The sequence below is a fragment of the Phalacrocorax aristotelis genome, chromosome 1, assembly GCF_949628215.1.
Source record: "Phalacrocorax aristotelis chromosome 1, bGulAri2.1, whole genome shotgun sequence".
Lineage (NCBI taxonomy): Eukaryota > Metazoa > Chordata > Aves > Suliformes > Phalacrocoracidae > Phalacrocorax > Phalacrocorax aristotelis.
Genome location: NC_134276.1, coordinates 77,142,526 through 77,162,211, shown reverse-complemented (window position 1 = coordinate 77,162,211; position 19,686 = coordinate 77,142,526). Strand labels below are relative to the sequence as shown.

General features: G+C 43.7%; 2 protein-coding genes across 6 annotated transcripts in view; one reads left to right on the top strand and one right to left on the bottom strand.

The window, feature by feature from the left end:
• Nucleotides 1-14,050, top strand: part of LOC142057866 (arylsulfatase D-like) — a 25,510-nt gene extending 11,460 nt beyond the window's left edge. Inside the window, exons 8-10 of one of the 2 annotated variants that reach the window (XM_075094724.1) lie at nucleotides 2,745-2,907; nucleotides 3,721-3,842; nucleotides 10,035-14,050. In XM_075094724.1, the coding sequence (XP_074950825.1) occupies nucleotides 2,745-2,907; nucleotides 3,721-3,842; nucleotides 10,035-10,405 (656 nt within the window). In that variant the 3' untranslated portion in view covers nucleotides 10,406-14,050. Of the gene's footprint in view, nucleotides 1-2,744; nucleotides 2,908-3,720; nucleotides 3,843-3,978; nucleotides 6,251-10,034 lie in introns of those variants that run through there. The other variant, XM_075094734.1, reaches the window with a different exon arrangement.
• Nucleotides 10,389-19,686, bottom strand: part of GYG2 (glycogenin 2) — a 23,525-nt gene continuing 14,227 nt past the window's right edge. For all 4 annotated transcript variants that reach the window (XM_075094767.1, XM_075094756.1, XM_075094748.1 and 1 more), the window contains one exon: nucleotides 10,389-19,050. In XM_075094767.1, coding sequence (XP_074950868.1) covers nucleotide 19,050 — 1 coding nt within the window. In that variant the 3' untranslated portion in view covers nucleotides 10,389-19,049. The remainder of the gene's footprint in view (nucleotides 19,051-19,686) is intronic.

Below are 19,686 nucleotides of genomic sequence, written 5' to 3'. Positions count from 1 at the left end.
AAAATGTTTTTACAAATATATAAACCACAAAAAAGAATCAAAGAGAATCTCCATCCTCTATTGGATGCAGAGAGGAACACTGCAACTGCGGATGAGGAAAAGGCTGAGGTACTAAATGCCTTCCTTGCCTCAGTCTTTAACAGCAAGACCAGTTACCCCCAGGGTATTCAGCCCCTGGAGCTGAAGGCAGGGGTGGATCGCAGAATAAAACCCTCGATCCAGGAGGAAGCAGTTTATGACCTGCTGCTCCACCTGGATACTCACAAGTCTACGGGGCCGGATGGGATCCACCCAAGAATACTGAGGGAGCTGGCAGAGGAGATGCCAAGCCGCTCTCCATCATTTACCAGCAGTCCTGGTTATCAGAGGAAGTCCCAGATGACTGGAGGCTTGCTGGTGTGACACCCATCAGCAAGAAGGGCCAGAGGGAGGATCCGGGGAACTACAGGCCTATCAGCTTGACCTTGGTACTGGGGAAGGTTATAGAGCAGTTCATCTTGAGTGAGCTTACCAGGCACGTGCAGGACAACTGAGGGATCAGGCCCAGCCAGCGTGCCTTCATGAAAGGCAGGTCCTGCCTGACCAACCTGATCTCTTTCTATGACAGTGACCTACCTAGTGGATAAGGGAAAGGCTGTGGATGTTGTCTACCTGGACTTTAGCAAAGCCTTTGACACTGTCTCCCACAGTATCTCCTAGAGAAGCTGGCGGCTCATGGCTTGGATGGGTGTACTCTTCGATGGGTAAAAAACTGGTTGGATGGCTGAGCCCAGAGAGTTGTGGTGAACGGAGATAAATCCAGTTGATGGCTGGTCATGAGTGGGGTTTCCCAGGGCTCAGTGTTGGTGCCAGTCTTGTTTAATATCTTAATAATCTGGATGAGGGGATCTAGTGCACCCTCAATAAGTTTGCAGATGACACCAAGCTAGGCAGGAGTATCGACCTGCTCGAGGGTAGGAGGGCTCTGCAGAGGGACCCGGACAGGATGGATGAATGGGCCGAGGTCAATCGTATGAGGTTGAACAAAGCCAAGTTCTGGATCCTGCACTTGGGTCACAACAAGCCCGTGCAACACTACAGGCTTGGGGAAGAGTGGCTGGAAAGCTTCCCGGTGAAGGACCTGGGGGTTTTGGTTGACAGCTGGCTGACCATGAGCCAGCAGTGTGCTCAGGTGGCCAAGAAGGCCAACAGCATCCTGGCTTGTATCAGGAATAGTGTGGCCAGCAGGAGTAGGGAGGTGATCGTGTCCCTGTACTCGGCACTGGTGAGGCCACACCTTGAACACTGTGTTCAGTTTTGGGCCCCTCACTACAAGAAGGACATGGAGGTGCTGGAGCGTGTCCAGAGAAGGGCAACAAAGCTGGTGAAAGGTCTGGAGATCAGCTCTTCTGAGGAGAGGTTGAGGGGACTATGGTTGTTTACCCTGGAGAAAAAGAGGCTGAGGGGAGACATTGCTATCTAGAGCTACCTGACAGGATGTTGTAGTGAGGTGGGTGTTGGTCCCTTCTCCCAAGTTACTAGTGATAGAGCGAGAGGAAATGGCTTCAAGCTGCATCAGGGGAGGTTTAGATTGGATATTAGGAAAAATTTCTTTACTGAAAGAGTGGTCAGGCACTGGAACAGGCTGCCCAGAGAGGTGGTGGAGTCACCATCCCTGGAGGTATTTAAAAGATGTGTAGATGTGGCACTTCAGGGCATGGTTTAGGAGACATGGTAGTGTTGGGTTGAACGTGATGATCCTAGAGGTGTTTTCCAACCTTAATGATTATATGATTCTAAACATACCTGAGCTTCAACATTTTTGCAACTTATATATATGTATTTTTTAACTGGGCTCCCACCTTGGAGTTCTGGCTTTAAACCACTATTTCATTAATATCCCCATCCTTGACATCTGTAATTCATTTCTGTAATTAATGAATGGTTCTCTCTTTGAAATGCTATTCAAAACAATATTTTGACTTATAAGAGAGTCCATTGCCTGGTGGAACTAGAGGAATGCAAGAGAAACCAAGAAAGACTCTTTGGTTACCTCAGGACAACTTCAACAGAAATGTAGATGGAAATTCTTCATCACTGCAGTATAAGTAGAGGGGTACTCTACTTACTACCTGGGTTCCACCCCCTTCCATTTGGGACCACCGCAGAGCATCCCTGGGACTGTAAACGCCTGGAGGGTGATCACACATTATCCTAATGCCCCTCACTGCTCTCCAAGACTGCAAACCATTTTGTGATGTTCCTGCTGCCTCTGATTGCGAACTGTCTGACAACCAGTCTTTCCCTGTGTTAATTCCTCTTCCTCAGGCACCAGGTGGGGCCACAAGCTCTCATAGACTCCAAGTCAGATTTTTCTTTGTATTAATAACAGACTTTTCTTTTGTTTATTAGGGAGTGTGGAGATCGTTCTCAGACATGACATTCAATTAAAATTATGGGTCAGAATGTCTTCTCAGGTGTCAAAGGATGGAATTCTTGTTCTTCTGCCAAAAATACTGCTTAGTAGTGAGCTGCCATATGTACCACCTGAGAAAGCAGTATAAAATAGAGGTTAATAATACTTTTTTTCTGAAGAATGGGATTTACACTGTAGTCATTCTACTGTTCTCCAGGATTTTGTGTGTTTTCATTTAAGTTATTTGAATATCTTGAAAGTTTTAAAACCTTTTATTACACATCCATAAGAAATGTCTAATACCTTTCATTGTTTTATATTTTTGATACTTTTTTCTCTCCTCTAACAGGTGGAAAAGGCATGGGAGGCTGGGAAGGAGGGATCCGTGTCCCAGGAATAGTTAGATGGCCAGGAGCGTTGCCTGCAGGGACAGTTATCAATGAACTGACAAGCCTTATGGACATTTTCCCAACAGTGGCTCACCTCGCTGGAGGAGCGGTGCCTCAGGACAGGTACAAAGGTGGCTTCGTAACCCATATTTGCGCCCCTTTCTTGATTTAGACAGAAGCTGACTATATGTCGTGCATCTTAACGGCCACAGGTTAAATTCTGTTTGTTTTTTAACCAGGCAATTCTCTAGCTTGCTTTCTGTGTAGATTTTCCTCATCTTGTCTGCAGATAGTCACAAAGCTGGTTGGTCCTATTAGAGTACTAGGACAGGCCCTTTCTAAGACTGGGAAGTCTGGTTCTTCATGAGTAGGGAGGGTGGAGCAAATGGCATATGGCCTGCATTTGGCTGCTGGTACTGGAGAAGCAGCTTCCTCAATAGCAAACAACTTGTAGCATCTATGTTAGACTCCTCTGAAGAACACAAGCAAGCGTGTGGGTGGCTAAGCCATTTGCGCAAAAAAGCATAAAAGCACTGGTGGTGTATAACTAAACTGTTAGCCTTTTTTTTTTTTTTTTAAATGAAGCCTCAAGCTCACAGAGCTATCAGTGGCTTCTGTTTCAGGGAGCAAAATTAAAAGCTATGAACCATGGCTTCACTATGGTTATCACTTACAATTACAGTAATGGTGACTTAGCTCTCCAGGCAGGATGCGTGAACTATCTGTAATTGCAAAAATTGCTAGTAACTGCTAATCACTGGTCTCCACCCATCCACACAATTAAAAAATCCCAGGGCTCATTATCTAAACAGTAGCTTGGTTTAGAAATGACCCTTGCAATCCTAATGGTGCACACATGGAGAGTGAGTACTGCTCACGGTCCAGCTGCAGACTGAAATTCTTAAGCAGTCTGGTGACTCCCGCCCTCTCTATCAGGGTGATTGACGGGCACACCTTGCTGCCTTTGCTGCGGGGGACAGTTCAGCACTCCAGGCACGAGTTCATGTTTCACTACTGCGGTGTGTTTCTGCATGCAGTGCGGTGGCACCAAAAGGACAGTGAGTATGAACAACCCCCTCCTGCATATCAGAGATGATGTAATGACTCTGAGATCAGAGTCATTGTCAGAGATGATGGAACAAGTGCCACGTAAAAACATACGTGCATATATCTGAAGGAAGTTTGTTGCCTCAGGTGCTCACTTCCGCAAGGTGCAGAATGGCTTCGCATTCAGCTGTCCTGCTTTGTCTGAGATGAAGGGTGTCACTTCCTGAGTAGCACAGCTTCCAGAATCTCCCTGTCATTGCAGTGCTTCTGTTGTTTTGCAGCAAAAACATTCAAGATCAGCTTTTGTGTAAGACTGAAGAAAAAGGAACTGCACACATATGGCCTTCATCTCAAGCAGTAGTTTGTTTTCAGTAGCACTATCTTATTTGTTACATTTTTTTCAGCTGTGGCATTAGACAAGCTGGCTGCAGCTGTAATGCTCTCCTGAGCTTTCAACAAGCACCAAGCCTTTGCTGATGTCACCTTCCATTACAGTGTAAAAGAAAATGGGACAGTGACTGTATCCTGGTAGCTGTATCCTTTTCACTGCTCAGAAGGGAGGATGGCATTTGTGTGACAGGTGCCTGGATCTGAGCTTCTTGTTTTATAGTCATAGATGCAGATGTTTACAGGGTGTGATTCACCTCCTTCTGACTGGCACACCTATCCTAGATCAGTCACACCAGTTTCTCTCCACTGACTAAAAGGAGAGCTGAGACTGACCATATCAGATATAAAAATCACCCTCTTGATAAAGTCATTTGAGAGGAATTGCACCTTCTGTGACTGGATGATGTGACAGTAAGTATAACTGTAATAATTTGTGGTGGTGCTGTACTTTTTTTTTTCCTTTTTTTTTCTTTAATTCCGCACAGCTGGAGAAATGCAGAAGCCAATGGAGTGGGCTATGCCTACTCATCTTCCTATCCTTTAGAAACTTGAATGAACCCCTTCTTTAATTTTTGTTTTGCTTTCCCTATCTGTGGAGAGAAGAATTACTGAGATCTTGAGAGACTGCAGTAAGATAATAGCTACACAAGCTAGGGCACTCCACCACCAGCAGCTTTTCACATTCAGCTGGTGTGTTGACAAGGCGCTGGCTGTTGGAAGCCCACTGTTGAGTGCTGACCGTGGGGTGAGATAACCTTAGGCAGCCCAGCAGGAAATCCTTCTTATGTCACAGTGTTAACTGGGTGATCTTTCTCATGCCCATTTACATTTTCTTTACGATACTGTAATTGTATCAGACAGTATCAAGTATAGATAGTATCAAGCCAAGAATCTCCTTGCTCAGTGAACACTGGAAGACTACAAAACTTATTTGTACTTGCAAGTATTTCAAAATTGACGTCTCTGTTCCCCTAGATAGACACACACACACACACACACCCCTCCCCAGGATAATGGCTGAGAACTTTGCCGTCTGCCTTGTTGGCCTGAATAAATACATACCAGCGTTGTGACACTAAAGATTTACTCATGCTGCCAGTTTAACCTTGAGGTCGGTGCCCTTGCTGTCACACCATGTTTGACAGAAGCATGACTCCTGGGCAGGAGGTCACTGCCCTCAGCTGACCAGAAGCATGGGGGAAAGGGACTAAGGACTAAATATAAAGTTTTGATGCCAGGTGCTGTGCTGCAATTTTATTTTAAGGTTCTTGATTCCCAGAGATAAATCTGGGTACTTCATTCAAGGAAAAAATGTGTACGCTATACAAGCCATAGAGTAGTTGAAGAGCTAATCCCTTCAGCGTGAGATCCAGACCAACCCATGCACTGCTTGAGGAGCTGTATGGTAGAAAATGCTATGTACAAGGGTGTTTTATAAACCCAGTTCTTCCAGGGAGCGGAGCACCTTCAAGCCTCCAAGGAAGGGTTATCTTTCCTCTTGGGCATCCTCATTTTCTGTTTTCACTGGAGAGAAGATGCTGATAACACTTTTGTCTAATAACTGGGAAAGGGATCATTTATTTAAAAAAAAAAAAGAAAAAAGGAAAAAAAAAGAGAAGGGAACTGCAGCTCCCGCTCTTCTGCCTTGTAGCTGCGTGGTAAGGCCTCCATAACCCCCTAACTGGGGCTGCTGCAGTTGGGCAGAGCTGTTGTGGAGCCGGAGCCCGGGGCAGCCCCAAGGAGACGGGCCTGCCTCCGGCAGCTCCCGCCGCGCTGGGGCTGGGCGCGACCCCATGCCACCGGCGCTACGAAGCAAGGTGGTCCCACTGAGGAAGCCGCTTTCCGCCAGGGGGCAGCGCGGCACCGCCACAACGGCCGCAACCCGCCACAACGGCCGCAACCGGCGGGCGGCAGCGGCGCCCGCGCTCGGGGGGCGCCGGTGGGGCCGGACGGGAGTGCTTCAGGCGAGCAGGTTATGGAAAAAATCAATCCAGCCTCCCCAGCTTTTCGGCGCAGGTGCAGCGGCTTCGCTGTTCGCTGTCACGCCGGGCGGCGGCCGGCCCCCGCAGGCGGGGGGCCGCCCCGGGCTCACGGCGCCGGGAGCCCTCGCCAGGGCCCGCCCTGTGTGCGGCGGCTTTATTTCTAAAGCCTTGTCACCGCGCGACTCCCTGAGCTCCAGGCCGGGGGTTTGAGCTAACACACACCAGCAGAGCGGGACAGGGAGCCCACAACAGCCCCCGCGTGGCAGAAACACCAGGTACCCAATACTCAGCAGACCAGGGGTTCGGAGACCGACAATGAGGGTACAGCTCTTAGAGCTGCCGTGAGAGGTGTGCAGTTCACCTGACACAGACTGGTGCCAAGCTGGTCCCACACCAGAACAGCCGGTAACTCCACGCTTGATGCAGCTAACCCAGACCCCATTCAGCCCTTTGCATTACCTAAAGGAGAACAGCAGTCAGAAACTCAAATCTCCTATGCCTCTAAATCCATCACTATTCTCAGAGATCCCTCTTCCTTTCTTTGTAATGCATATTTTTTCTGGGCAGAGAAAGTTTCTGGGCCGAAAAGCTTTGTCAGACTGCAGCAGCTCCTTGAGAAATTTCCTGCTAGAAGAGTCATGCTGCGCTTCCCTAGCTGCAAGGCTGAATGCATCTCTTGATGGAGTATGTGTTTGAAGAAGTGCTTTTCAGGTTAAAGGACTGCCATTCTCCTCACCTAGCTTTCACCTCTTGTCCTCCTAGGCTATGTAAGGTGTGTCTGAGTGAGAATTTTAGTTCAGCTCAGAAGTGTGCTTTTGAAGCAAACTCCTCTTAAGCATAGCTACTCATTGTGCATTGGGGTGCACTGTGGAATGGGCTTGGAGATCATGACTTCAGTTTAGATGAAACTAAACCGTAAAATAGGCTCCAGGAACATACCTAACATGCTCTCATTGCAAACAGATGTTGTGTAGGTAGGACCAGACAAGAGTTAGCCCCCAGTAAAACACCCCCAGACAAACACAGCACGGATGTCAAGCCATCAATAACTGTTCTGCTTTACAGATCAGCTTCTAATAGCCCACACTGCCTGGAACATAAACACAGATACAGTATGCAGGTGCAAGGTGTATTTTGTGTTCCCATGCAGCCACACGCACAGCTACATCTCCTATGCACATGCCTTCCTGCAATTTTTCCCCATTGAGCCACAACTGCGCATGGCAAGGGGCTGAAAACAATGCGACGTTCCGCATGTGAAAGAATGCCTCATCAAACATTACCATGGGGCTCAACCTTCAGCGAAGCCAGGCATTCTGATTCTTTGCTCCAACGGCCATTACAGACTTTTTAGAGTCTGTTTGAGCTCATTTACAAGTATATCATGTTCATATTACGTATTAATTGCCTGTTTACTTCTATTTGTTGGACAGGCTAGGTATGAAGCCATTGTGTCTTGATGACACCCAGGAAGGACCCATCAATTAAGACCTTCACTGAAGCCAAAACAATCCTTTGCCTGTATGTTAGAGTCCTTTCCTCTGCCACACCACAATAAGGCTTATTAGTGACAGTCCGTTTCTTTCTGCTCGTTAAACTGATTGATTGTTACCAGATGGTTTTGCGAGATGTTTGAAGAAGCAGGTTTCCTTTCCCTTGGATATATTAACATGTTGCCCTAAAATTCACACACATCCTTCAAATTCTGTCAGAGCTACTTCAGTAGCAAATTGCATATCCCTGTTTGCCTCCTGGAGATGACTGAAACCCCTGCTGCTTCCATCAACACTGACTTCTACCACCTTTTTCATTTGTTTTGTTTGATCACTCTGTTACCCAGCTGTCTACTCAGCCCACCAAGACAGGTTAATTACAATCAGCCTCACTGTATCCTTCCCAGAAAGGACCTGGCCCTCTCCCACTCTGCAACTCCAGTAATTATGTGCAGCTGTGAAAAGCAGATGTTAAAATTTTGCAGAATCAGAACAATTCTCCTCACTCTACACTCACTCTCTGAGCTGACCTATAGCATGTAAGTTACAGGGAGTTCGGCTCAACTATTTGTGGAAAAGAGGAACTGCTTAATTTGTTTTTTCTGAACATTGATCACATAAATTCCTACCTATAGCTAGATAAGTCTACCTGTCCATCTCATTTTTATCTATTAAATTGTTATTTTAGCAATATCACAATAGCACTCTGACTGGAGCCAGCTAATCAGAAAAATGCATATGGCCATGAGAGTACTTATTTCACTCCTTCTAACAAGTATCTATGCTACCTGACCAACAGACGTAAGACCCAAATCCTGTGCTCAGGGAACCGTGACATGACAGCAGAGGCTTGCATTTTTGTCACGAGACTAATATCCTTTTAGTCACAGAGAGAGAAAAGCAGAAGGACGTGGAGCACATCCCAGCCAGCAGGCACAGCACATCCCCAAACAGAGCTAAGGAATACCTGTCCTCAGGAAGCTGTCAGGAAGTGAGCCCATTTCCTTTAAGAAATCTGCCTTCTTGCATCCTTTCACAGTTTCAGAAGTGGAGATATCTAAAATATGTAACATTTCTAAATGCATTATGCCAAAATATTTGAGAAGCACTGAGACATCATTCCTCCACGGAAGTGCAGTAGCGTAGCTTAGCAGGACATGGAAAACATGGGGTGGAAATAAATAGATACGTAGCCAGCCAGCAACTGGAGATTTTAAGCTAAAAGATTATCTGAGCCTTAATATCTGTTATTTGTTCCCCTCACCTTTTAAGAAGTTTTAAATTTTATCTTTTAACAACATATGTTTTAGCACTAGTGACACGACACAGACACATGACTAAAGCTGCAGACTCCCACTCATGAAGGACACCTCCAGGGACAATAGAAGGAAGGGAACTTCAGCTGGCTCCATTGAACCAAACAGAAAATGCCACATAGGGACAACACAGTTGTCAGCTCAATGCATTACAGAAGTGGCTCTAAGTGTTCAATGTCCCCTTTTTTCTCCTCTCCTTTTTGTCTGACTTCGTATCTAATTGCTGTTTTCTTGTTGGGCACGTCCTTGTCTCCGAGTTCAGTGTAGTGCCTTCTAAAAACGGCGCGAGGAATAGGGGAAAAAAGATGAGGGAGAAGGAAGGAAAATCCCCTGTTGAACTGCGTTCAGATTTAGTCCTAGTCATTTGTCATTTCTTCATTACAAGCTACAGGCCTGCACTTATTTAGCCATCAGTACAAGAGCTTGATAAACTACAAGCTCTAAAGCTGTAAACTAGTTGCCTTTATCATATTAACTTAAAAACTAGGCTCCAGATCTTACTGTGTTCATGGCCTGCAATACCACCGTATTTGAAAGCGTGCTGGAAAGTGAGCATGGAAATGAGCTGTGATCAGTTTCTGCCCAGGTGCTCTTCTTGGCTCAAGTGTACCGAGCCAACAGAAGAAGTGTTGTACACAACAGATGTACAGCATCTGCCGGTACCTGCACCCAGAAATCTGGGGCTACATTCCCCATCCGCCGCCCCCCAAGGCACACAGAGTTTTAAAGGGACACAAGAAAGTGGCAGAGACTCCCTCTGCACCCAAAATTCTAGACCTCACCATCCGCATAACGTATATGGCCCTGCACCTACCCAGAGCCCAGGTGTGCCCGTGAGCCACAAAAGCCGTTCCAAATCCCTGCCAGCACCCAAAAGAGCCTTTCCCTGTACGTGACAAGCACGACATAAGCTTGCCCTAGGAACGACAAAGCAGGTCACTTAAAACGTGAACCAATCTCTCAGGGACCTCCCCTGACTCCTAATGCCATTAAGCTGTTCAAATGTGCTTCTTCTGTGACAGGTGGCGCCATATGGAAAGCTCATTATGCTACTCCAGTATTCCAGCCAGAAGACTCCGGGGCCTGTTTTGGAAGAGGAATTTGCCCATGTTTCGGGGATGGTGTAACCTATCATGACCCTCCACTGCTGTTTGATCTCTCGCAAGATCCTTCTGAGGCAAATCCTCTATCAGCTGACACAGAGCCCTTGTTCGACACTGTAATGAGGAGAATAGGAAAAGCTGTAGAAGAGCATCGCAAGACACTGACTCCAGTCCCACAACAGCTGTCTCCTTACAATAATATATGGAAGCCCTGGCTGCAGCCATGCTGCGGCACATTCCCCTTCTGTTGGTGCAATGAAGAAAACAACCGAGCAGATGGCACGCTTTAATACCAAAAATCAAAGTCCAGTGAGCTTAAAACAAGTAATAGTTTTCGCTTTCACAAGACTATGGTCATACAGAGAATTACACTGGAATAACTGAAAGGGACGTTATTGATGCTTTTTATTCAACCTTTTCTCTTACCCACAGAAATTCAGTAAGCATGTAGTTTAAAAAAATTGAAAATGCTCCAAACATATTCCACTTACGAGTCACCTGTATAATCTGTCCCTCAAGTGCATAATTCTGGATGAAAGACCCAAATAAATGAAACAACATTTCTTTCCTTACTGATACTCAATTTTCGTAAATGACGAATGAGGGCAGACTGTAATTGCAGCTGTTCGTCAGGTAATATGCTTGTTAAGGCAACAGGACTGAGCCCAAGTGGGGATCTCTATTCGGGCCTTACCTTTTTAATGAAAAAAACTGTCCTGTGTTTAAAAGCACGATTGCACATTTAATTTGGAAATATACCAAAACACATTAGCCTCTAAGAAATAACCACCTACTGATTTACAGCGATTTTTTGCCTCATCTGTACATCCTCTTATCTCTCATGCAAGAATTCCCAGGAAAAACTGAACCGAGAAGTATTTTTTAAAAATCAGGTAGCTAAAGTTATCATCTCAAGTCCAGCAGCGAAGTATGTAGCTATTCTGAAATGCCAAAGCACAGCAATTCCTACTGACACACATTTTCCACGTTAAATGATCTTACTTGCAAGAGCATTGAAAATCATCACCCAGCTGCCTTGACAAGATAGGTCCCGAATTTCACGATCCTTGAGACCAGTTCGTAAGCTGCGTGTCCCACTTCAGCGATAATGCTCCTGATTTCCTAAGGGTGCTATTACGCCCCATGAAAAACGTGCTTTGTTTTGTGAGACAGCACTTTGTTTTCAGGGAGAGGTGTTAAAAAATTCACTGCACTTACTAATCACTTCAGCGTACAGGTCATCTTCTCCAAGCCAAGCAAGTGTCAGCACTCTGTACAGTCTTTAGAGAAAGAGAGGGAATTAAAATATCTAATCCTATCTTGCTGCCCTGAGGTTAAATAAATGCATCTCTCAATATATAATCCTAACCATGGTTTTGCAGGGTTTTTGTGTCAAATCTGATTTTAAGCAGAGGTTCCTTCATTTTCTGCTTCAATAAAAAGTGGACTGTGTGCCAGAGACTCAGATTCAAACTTCTAAGCCCTCCTAGACACTCTATGTTCACTTCTACCACACAGCTAAAGGTCACCAAGATTTTAAAAGTAACAAGGGATGGCAAGAGCAGCACAGAGGCTGCTTCAGGTGACTTGTTTCCTTAAAGCTAGCTGCCTTGCAGAACCACACTGGCGCAGCTCTGTTGAGTACCAAGGCTGTCTGTGTGTCATTTTTTGCCTTTTAGAAACGGGAGGAGATCAGGAGGCCCACGGCAGCCCTCCCAGCTCTTGCAGCAGCAGGTCCCAGCCCTTTCACCAGCCTTGCGACAAAAGAGTGTGTGTGCCTGGACTATGTGCCTTTTGCAGTGTTTTCAGGTACGCTCCTGACTCACACCCCCGATGTAGTATATCACCAGCGTGGTAAGTCGCTACGTTATTTTGCTCTAAACAGCACAGGTTGTGACCATGATGTAGCACCAAACACAAGTCTCCAAAAAGCTGACCGGGTGTTTCTCCAGGTTATTTCCTCTTTTACCTTTCCTCTAAAAGGTCACCAAGCAAGTTATGTGGAAATTATTCCACACGAATCAAAGGGCTAATCTGAAAATGAACTGATAGGACACATCAATGTCAGACTTCACAGAAGTATCTAAAAATACATTTGTTCTTACTGCTTGATAGCATTTAAATCCACATCAGCATTGCTAAGAACTTGTCAGAAGATTTGACATTTTTCTGTGGCTGATGGGGATTGAAACCAGAGCAGCCGCGTTTCGCTGGATTCATGCAGAAATAAGACAGTATAAAAACCCATGCATTTTAAAGCCAGTTTGGCTGATTCAGAGATGGAGAAGAAATCTTATTGCTCAGTGGGGGAACAAAGCCAAAAGCTGTTCTCTAGAATCAAGCCTGTCAGTTCAGTAACATGTACATTGTCAGTTAAGCATGAGGATAAGCTTTTTCTCAGTTCATCTCACTGCCCTCCCCACCCCCACCCTGTTTATACCCAAGAACATGCCCAGTCACAGAGGAGGCCACAATTAGAGCATTTACCAGGGAATGGGAAGGCTTTCAAGCACCCCACACAGTACAAATGCATAGGTTGAAGCTCCTGTTGACAGACTGGGAAGCCCAGGACATCAACAAAACCCTTGAACTTCACCTCCAAGCAGAGTGCAAACGCTTTCGACCAAAGTTTAAAGCCGGGCTAAGAGCTAGAAACATGAGCAGAGTGCATTTGGATTGGCTTACACCACATCCATCACACCAGCCTGCCCTTCACCTTTCAGGGGAAGAAAAAAAAAAAAAATCAGCCCGTATAAAAGTAAACATGAAACATTTGTGCAACGCCTCCCTCCTCTGAAAGGTAAATTTGCTGAACTGCTATACAGAGCCAGGCACTGAGGACTCACGTCAATCTATCTGCTGCCTTCCTGACACCCAAATGCAGATGATTTCTTCTTGGCTGGCATCTGTGGAAAGCCGGAGGGGCTTTTGGGCAGGACGGGGAGGAAACAGGCCTGGCAGCATACAGTAACTGGCTTTTGTCAAGTGACTGTTGGAGACCTCAGCCAGGCACGGGGGAAGGGGGCTCTCCCCAGACAGAGAGGGAGGAGGAGGGCAGACAGTGCGCACAGAGGTGGCCTCTGGATGACACGGAGAAGAAAGTAATAGGAAATCACTGAATAGGATGTACAACATCAAGAAAAAAACAATATTGGGGAGGGAGAGAGAAGAAAGAATGCCCTGAGCAGACTATTTTCAACCCTAAATTCCTTTGACTGTCTAAAGCTAAATGTTTCTGAAATGATGCAAATTTCAGGAGACAGTGGTAACCAGGGAAAGGAGGTAAATTATTTTACCTGTTTTCTGCAGATCCCAACCATAGTGTGGTTGCCATTTCTCTGCCTGTGCGCACTCTAGCCAGAGCATGCAAGCTGTGCACCAGCTATTTTTCTCATCTCCTCGGAAATGTATATTCTCCATAAAGCAGGTGAAGCCAACACTGCACTTAGCAGTTGTCCTGGTGCACACTTCCACATAAAATGCATTAATAGGTAAAAAGCTCTTACAAAAACTGTTTGCATTTGAATAATACTGAAAGAAATAAACTCCTAAGTCTAGGTTTGCTTGAAAAATCATCTATAATTCTCTTTTGCAAAATATATGAACATAAGAATAAAAGCTAAGTTACATGCTTTCTCCCTTCCTTCCTCATGGCCACTCCCTTCATACAAGGGAACCAACACCACATAAAATGGCCTATTGGGAAAACCTGAGACAACTGGCAAATCTCCAAATCAGTGTTAACCATAGGAGAATGTGCCAACACAGGGTTAAACATAGACCCCATAGAGGGGGAAGTGTTACTCCCTAACAAATGAAGTTTGTTTTTACTGAAAGAGCTGTGGTTGAACTGTATAAATGTTTGACATTCATGCTGTATGAGGCTGACTTCCATCTAAATAGTTTGATCATTATTAAATGACATTTGGAATCGCTGCATTAGACTGACTCAACAAAGTAATTGTCGAGTCTCTCAGGAGTGAGACAAAAAGCTTCTAAGAGACCTCACTTCACTGTGTTTAAATAGCAGAGATGTTGCTTTGTGCTCTGCTGGGACCCAAGGGAACACCAGTGTATGGATCACAACATGCCATCATTTGAGGATGCTAAATGATTGTAACAGATAAACTGAGAAAAGAAATTTGAGCTCAAAGTTTATCCAGCTTGAAATTCCTGGGGACTCTGAGCATATTTGAGAAGCATTTACATAAATGACCAAAAGGAAGGAGTAAGTATCAAAAAACTTCTGCTCACCCCCAAACGGTAGGTTAAAATACACACACATATATATAGGGTGAATAAAATATAGAATTCTTGTAGAATGTTGTAATGTTACCTCTAAACAACTCTGTAAAAATCAAATTCATTAAAAACCTAGTTTGTCTTTGAATTACCATACTACTGCATTACTAAGATTTTTTTGAAAGCAAGGAAGAATATTTTAAAACAAAACAAATACCCCAATACATAACCATCCTAACCCCACATTTCTCAGATAAACAGGGATGTCACACATTCCAAACAACCCTGGCTTCTGTGCTGCTATTTGGCTAAAAGCAGTAAGTGAAAGGTTTGGAAACACAAAGAGTTTAAGGAGGTTTTAAAAAATAAGTCTTTAAACTAAAAACATGAAACAGGGACCCACCCATCACATGCAATCAGTTTTGTTCCAAGCATTTAATACTATGAGAAGGCTTTGAAAAATCACAGCTCTCTAGAACAAAACAAATGACCGGTTTCTGGTATTACACATCGAAAGGAAAAACACCTTTATTTATCATGGTTCAGAACCCTGCACTGTACTGTAAAAGAGAACACTTTTCCAAGGCAGTTAACATCATGCCATCCTGAAGCAGGGAAAGTATTAAAAGAATCACAAGTTGGAAGCAATCAAATATATAAAACACGTTTTGCATAGACTGACCTAAATACCTTTACAAAAAAGGAAAAATATGAGAGATGTGAATTAAGAAAACAGGCCCATCTCATGTTATTTTCAAAGTCATATGAAACAAAACAGTTTAGATGAGCAAAACAACCGAATCAGACCATTATGGAAAAAAAGGCATGGTGCAGACTTATTTCTGTTGAACAAGTAGACATTTCCAGGATGATGCGAACATACCAAGCCACCTGCTACTAACCCAGCCTCTCGTTCACGGACAGAAAAATCAAGGTAAAAAAAAATCAGTAGGCATTTTTTCCAAAATACCAGCCTTACAAGACAACTGATGCGAGCTGACTGAACCAGAGAAACAAAGAAAACTTGTTTCCCAAGAACAACCCAATTGGATAGGTCTTCGCAAGATACCAGGAAGTAAGTAAAGTGATATTTCAAGGACAATCCTCTTTTCCTGTAGGCTAGGAGAGTGCATTAACCCACACATCTAAAATTTTCAAGAATTTTCCTTGTGGCACACCCACACTAGCTCCTGTTTATACATGAGGAGTACCCAATAAAACTGTTGTATAGCAAATAAAGCTACCCTCCAAGCCTAGCTGTGAATAACTCCAAGCACATGACAGAAGAAAAATTGGCATGTTTTGTTTTAAAAACAAGCTGTCCTCTTTAAATGCAGTCTGCCACAGGAGCAGCAATAGGTCAGCCTGGCCTTTCAAAATCCTTGCAGCTGCTTCTAAAGTCACTAGGGCTCAAACAATACGGACAAAACTCTCTGCCACACACACACACAGAGACTAGCTTCTAAAAGATCTTTGGTGGTTCTCATTTCACTTTGCCATGTTTTCCTCTTTATATTTCATTGAGGTGGTTATTCTACAGTGCCTTCCCTACTGCCAAAGTGAAAACATGTCTCGTTTAGTGAGGAATGGTGCTGCCAAAACCCTACATTTCTTAATTTACCCTAAAAATACCTGGGGCTATACGACACTAACGTGGAAGAAAATTCTAGGTGAAACTTGCAAAGTTTTTTTTTTTTCCAAGTCACAATTTGACTTGGCAAACCTCAACCCTGTGATTCATGACAACACGCTGCCTGTAGCGCCCCCCAGACCTGCTTGTGGCCCCAGTATTTCAGAATCATGTCTGTAAGAGGAAAGAATGCTGCCCAAAGCACAGCACTCGCAAATTCTGGATTCACTCCCAAGATTCTCCTTCCCTTCTCAGACTCTGGTGACACCAGTACTGTGCTAGAAACCACAACGACGCTAAATTACTTGGTAGCTAGGTCAACATTTTTTGTGTGAAAGCAGTACGCAAAAACTCTGGCAGCGTTTTTAACCGCAGCTGTACTTTTCCATGAAATACAATAAACTGACTGCTGTTGTGCTAATTCAAGAGATCCTAAACCTTGTAATTATGTATGTCTGTAGAAATAATTATAACTCACACCTTTTAATTCTGCTCAGCAGGTAGTGCTAATGTCTCAAAAGCAATTTAATAAAATTGAAAGACATATTAAAGTAACTCGTCAGTCACAAATAACACTCCCTGGCACTACACAACCAACCTGTACCTCTCAATCATCTGATAAGCACATGACTGCACATGTCCTTTCCATTTCTGTTTATTTCCATAACATTCATGTACTACATTTCTTCGCAAAACACTGTGTAATCCACACGCAGTACCATTTTACATCAGCACTTTCAAATGCATTCCATGACACCTCCTTTTACTGCAATCATATGCCTATTTTAAAACCTTTCAGTTACTGATTCACACCAGTGATTTTTCTGCCCAATAAGATCTAGTAGTTACTGTAAGAAGTACAGATGCATGAAGCATGAGTTCACATTGTTGACTACAGTTTTATATAGTCTCCAAACACTGTTTCAATTATATTAGCAATAATGCTTATAAACCAGACAACTTTCTCTGAAGTGCACAGGTTTTTTTACTTGTTCTTTCCTGTGAGGGTGCCAGAGCAGTGGCACAGGCTGCCCATGGGAGGCTGTGGAGTCTCCTTCCCTGGAGACATTCAAAAGCCGCCTGGATGCATTCCTGTGCCCCCTGCTCTGGGTGTCCCTGCTCAAGCAGGGGGTTGGACAAGATGCAACCCCTGCCATTCTGTGACTCTTGTGAAGTTCACTAAAAAACAGCAATAAACAGCACACCAAACACCACAAAGTAGAGTACACGCAGCTGCTGTAGTCTCCACATAGCGCCGCACTGGGCTACACGCGGCAAGAGCTAGAATGTACCTACCTGCGTTAGCATGCGAAGGTTACCTACCCAGGAGAGGCAGGCTATCAAGGGTCCCTTTATGATCAGTTGGAAGAATCACCTTCTGGACATCTCTCTCTCTCCAACTTCAGAGACTCCAACATCTAACTTGAACTAGAAGCTTGAATTCAGCAGACCCACCAAAGAGCTCCCCACTTTAACAGTGCTTAGAATAAATGAGAAATAAAGAACTAGATAAAATCAGAAATACCCCACTAAAGTAGAAGCAAATCCACTATTGTGAATATTAGAAATTAATTCTGAGATACTCAAACATAATTTTTCTTCCTTTAGGGGAACTTTTGATTCTTTCATTGATGACATATTAAGACTGAAACACATTTCAAGTCTTGCGTCAGCACTGCAGAATTCCTATTCTAATATTGAGTGGCATTATGAATAACTGTGTCAAATCTGTTATCACATTAGCATGCCTGTCAAGCGTCCTTCTTTCAAAGTGTTTCTTCTTCCTTGTTTGTTAAGACAAACGTACTGAGATTAGTCAAATTTGAATACCCAAATCCACAAAGCAATCCCCCATAAGTCTATTCAATACAATGGAGTCTCATCAGTAGGTTTTTCCTGGAACTACACTCACAGATTTATTGTTTCCCACACACAGCTATTGTTTGAAAGATCTTCAAAAGGCCTGTTTACTAGAACAAGTGCCAACTGTGTCTCCAGTTGCACTCAAACTGCCTGCAATATGGCAAAGCCACGCTGAAAGAGAACGCCTTTGTCAGCTGCAGTTTGAAGTACTGTAAACAAACTGATATAAAGCACCACAAGGTTTACGCCATAGTGTCAGCATTTCTTCCTCTGACTATGCAACTCCAAATAAGCAAGTAAAGCTAACAATATTTTTAAAAATAACAGTATCCTATAGCAACAATATAAAAAGTTAACATACATTATCAGCCTATCTTAAAATTTTACACCACTCTTCACCACACTGGTGATGAAGCTGAGCAGTTTCCTATAAATAGTGAGAACATCCACTAGTGGTCTCGGACAAAGTCTGAATTTCCTCTAATCCTAAGTATACTTGACTCAAAAAGTTTAGTCACAGGGTGCTGTGAGGGCAGGATTTCATCTCCTCCCTTTCTTCTCATATTGAAGTCTATGCTACGGTTGCTCTTGAAAGTGTTAACTTGTCTTCCAGAGAAAAGGTTTTCATTTAAGTAGTTTTATAGCACCTCCTAAAAGGTAGAAGTACCTTTGAAATAATCTCAACTTCCAACATGTTTCACATTCACAACTGTTTCTGCAGAGTGCTACAGGGAGAAGCAGGAAAGAGTGATAAGTATGGGAGTTCGAACTCAGAGGATATAATTCATTATACTTCAGAAGGCACTATGGGAGAACAACAAAGATGAGATACACGTTAACAGTAATGAAGAGGCACACTTAGCAGTTATAATATATATAAAACAAAAGTCTGTATCTGTTAATCTTCCCTCAAAATATATGAGGATGTCCATCTACCTGTAACTTTGGTGTCAAATAAACTACAAAGATAGCCAAGTATTCAAGGACTGCATTTATAGAAGAAACATAGATCGTGGTGGCATTACAGTACACTCCATCTCAATATAAAAATGCATCCAATTTCTTTTTGATATGTTCAAAAGCATCTTTCCCCATATAGTCCATACGCCCTTCCTCCCATTTTCTCCGTTCATCTTCTGGAGTTGGTTCTTCTGGTTTGAAGTGAATAGACAGCTCTGAAACAGAATGTGCAACCTCATTCTGTGGGAAGAAGCAAAACAGGGAAAACAGTCATTTGGTTGTTCTCATTTCAGTGCTGTGAAGTTAAACCTTAAGTGTCAAACTTCTGCTTTGTACAGTCCCAGTTAAAGCAATAAAACCAAACAGTATTCAAACATTCATTCTTGGTTTGATAATGTGATCTCATTTTCTGATGCTTTTGCTACTTGTCATAGCATCTTTGAACATATCATTTACTTTACTTGTCTTAACGCAGATCTTGGTGTACTCAGCAACAACACAATGAGAATATTACAAATAGAGCCTGTTTAGAGTAGAAGATCTACTACAATAAAGTGTAACCATGTAGCTGTGCAAATTTTCTTCAACAGGCTTTCACAGGAACCTAAGTTCCTAGAATTTTTAGTCATTTGTTTTATCTGGTCTCCAGTGAGGTCAGTATTATTTAGCAGATGTGAGACACGTTACCCATTAAAATCAATTCAAAAGACTGACACTATTCATTATACCAATAACTAGTTCATTTTGAACGATGGTCAAGATCAAGTTATCATAGGTGCACAAATGCAAGACACATATTAGTGGTAATTCCAACAACATAGAAGAAAAACTGTGTCCGTGATTGACCAATGCCAGTAAAACCCGAACATCCCAACA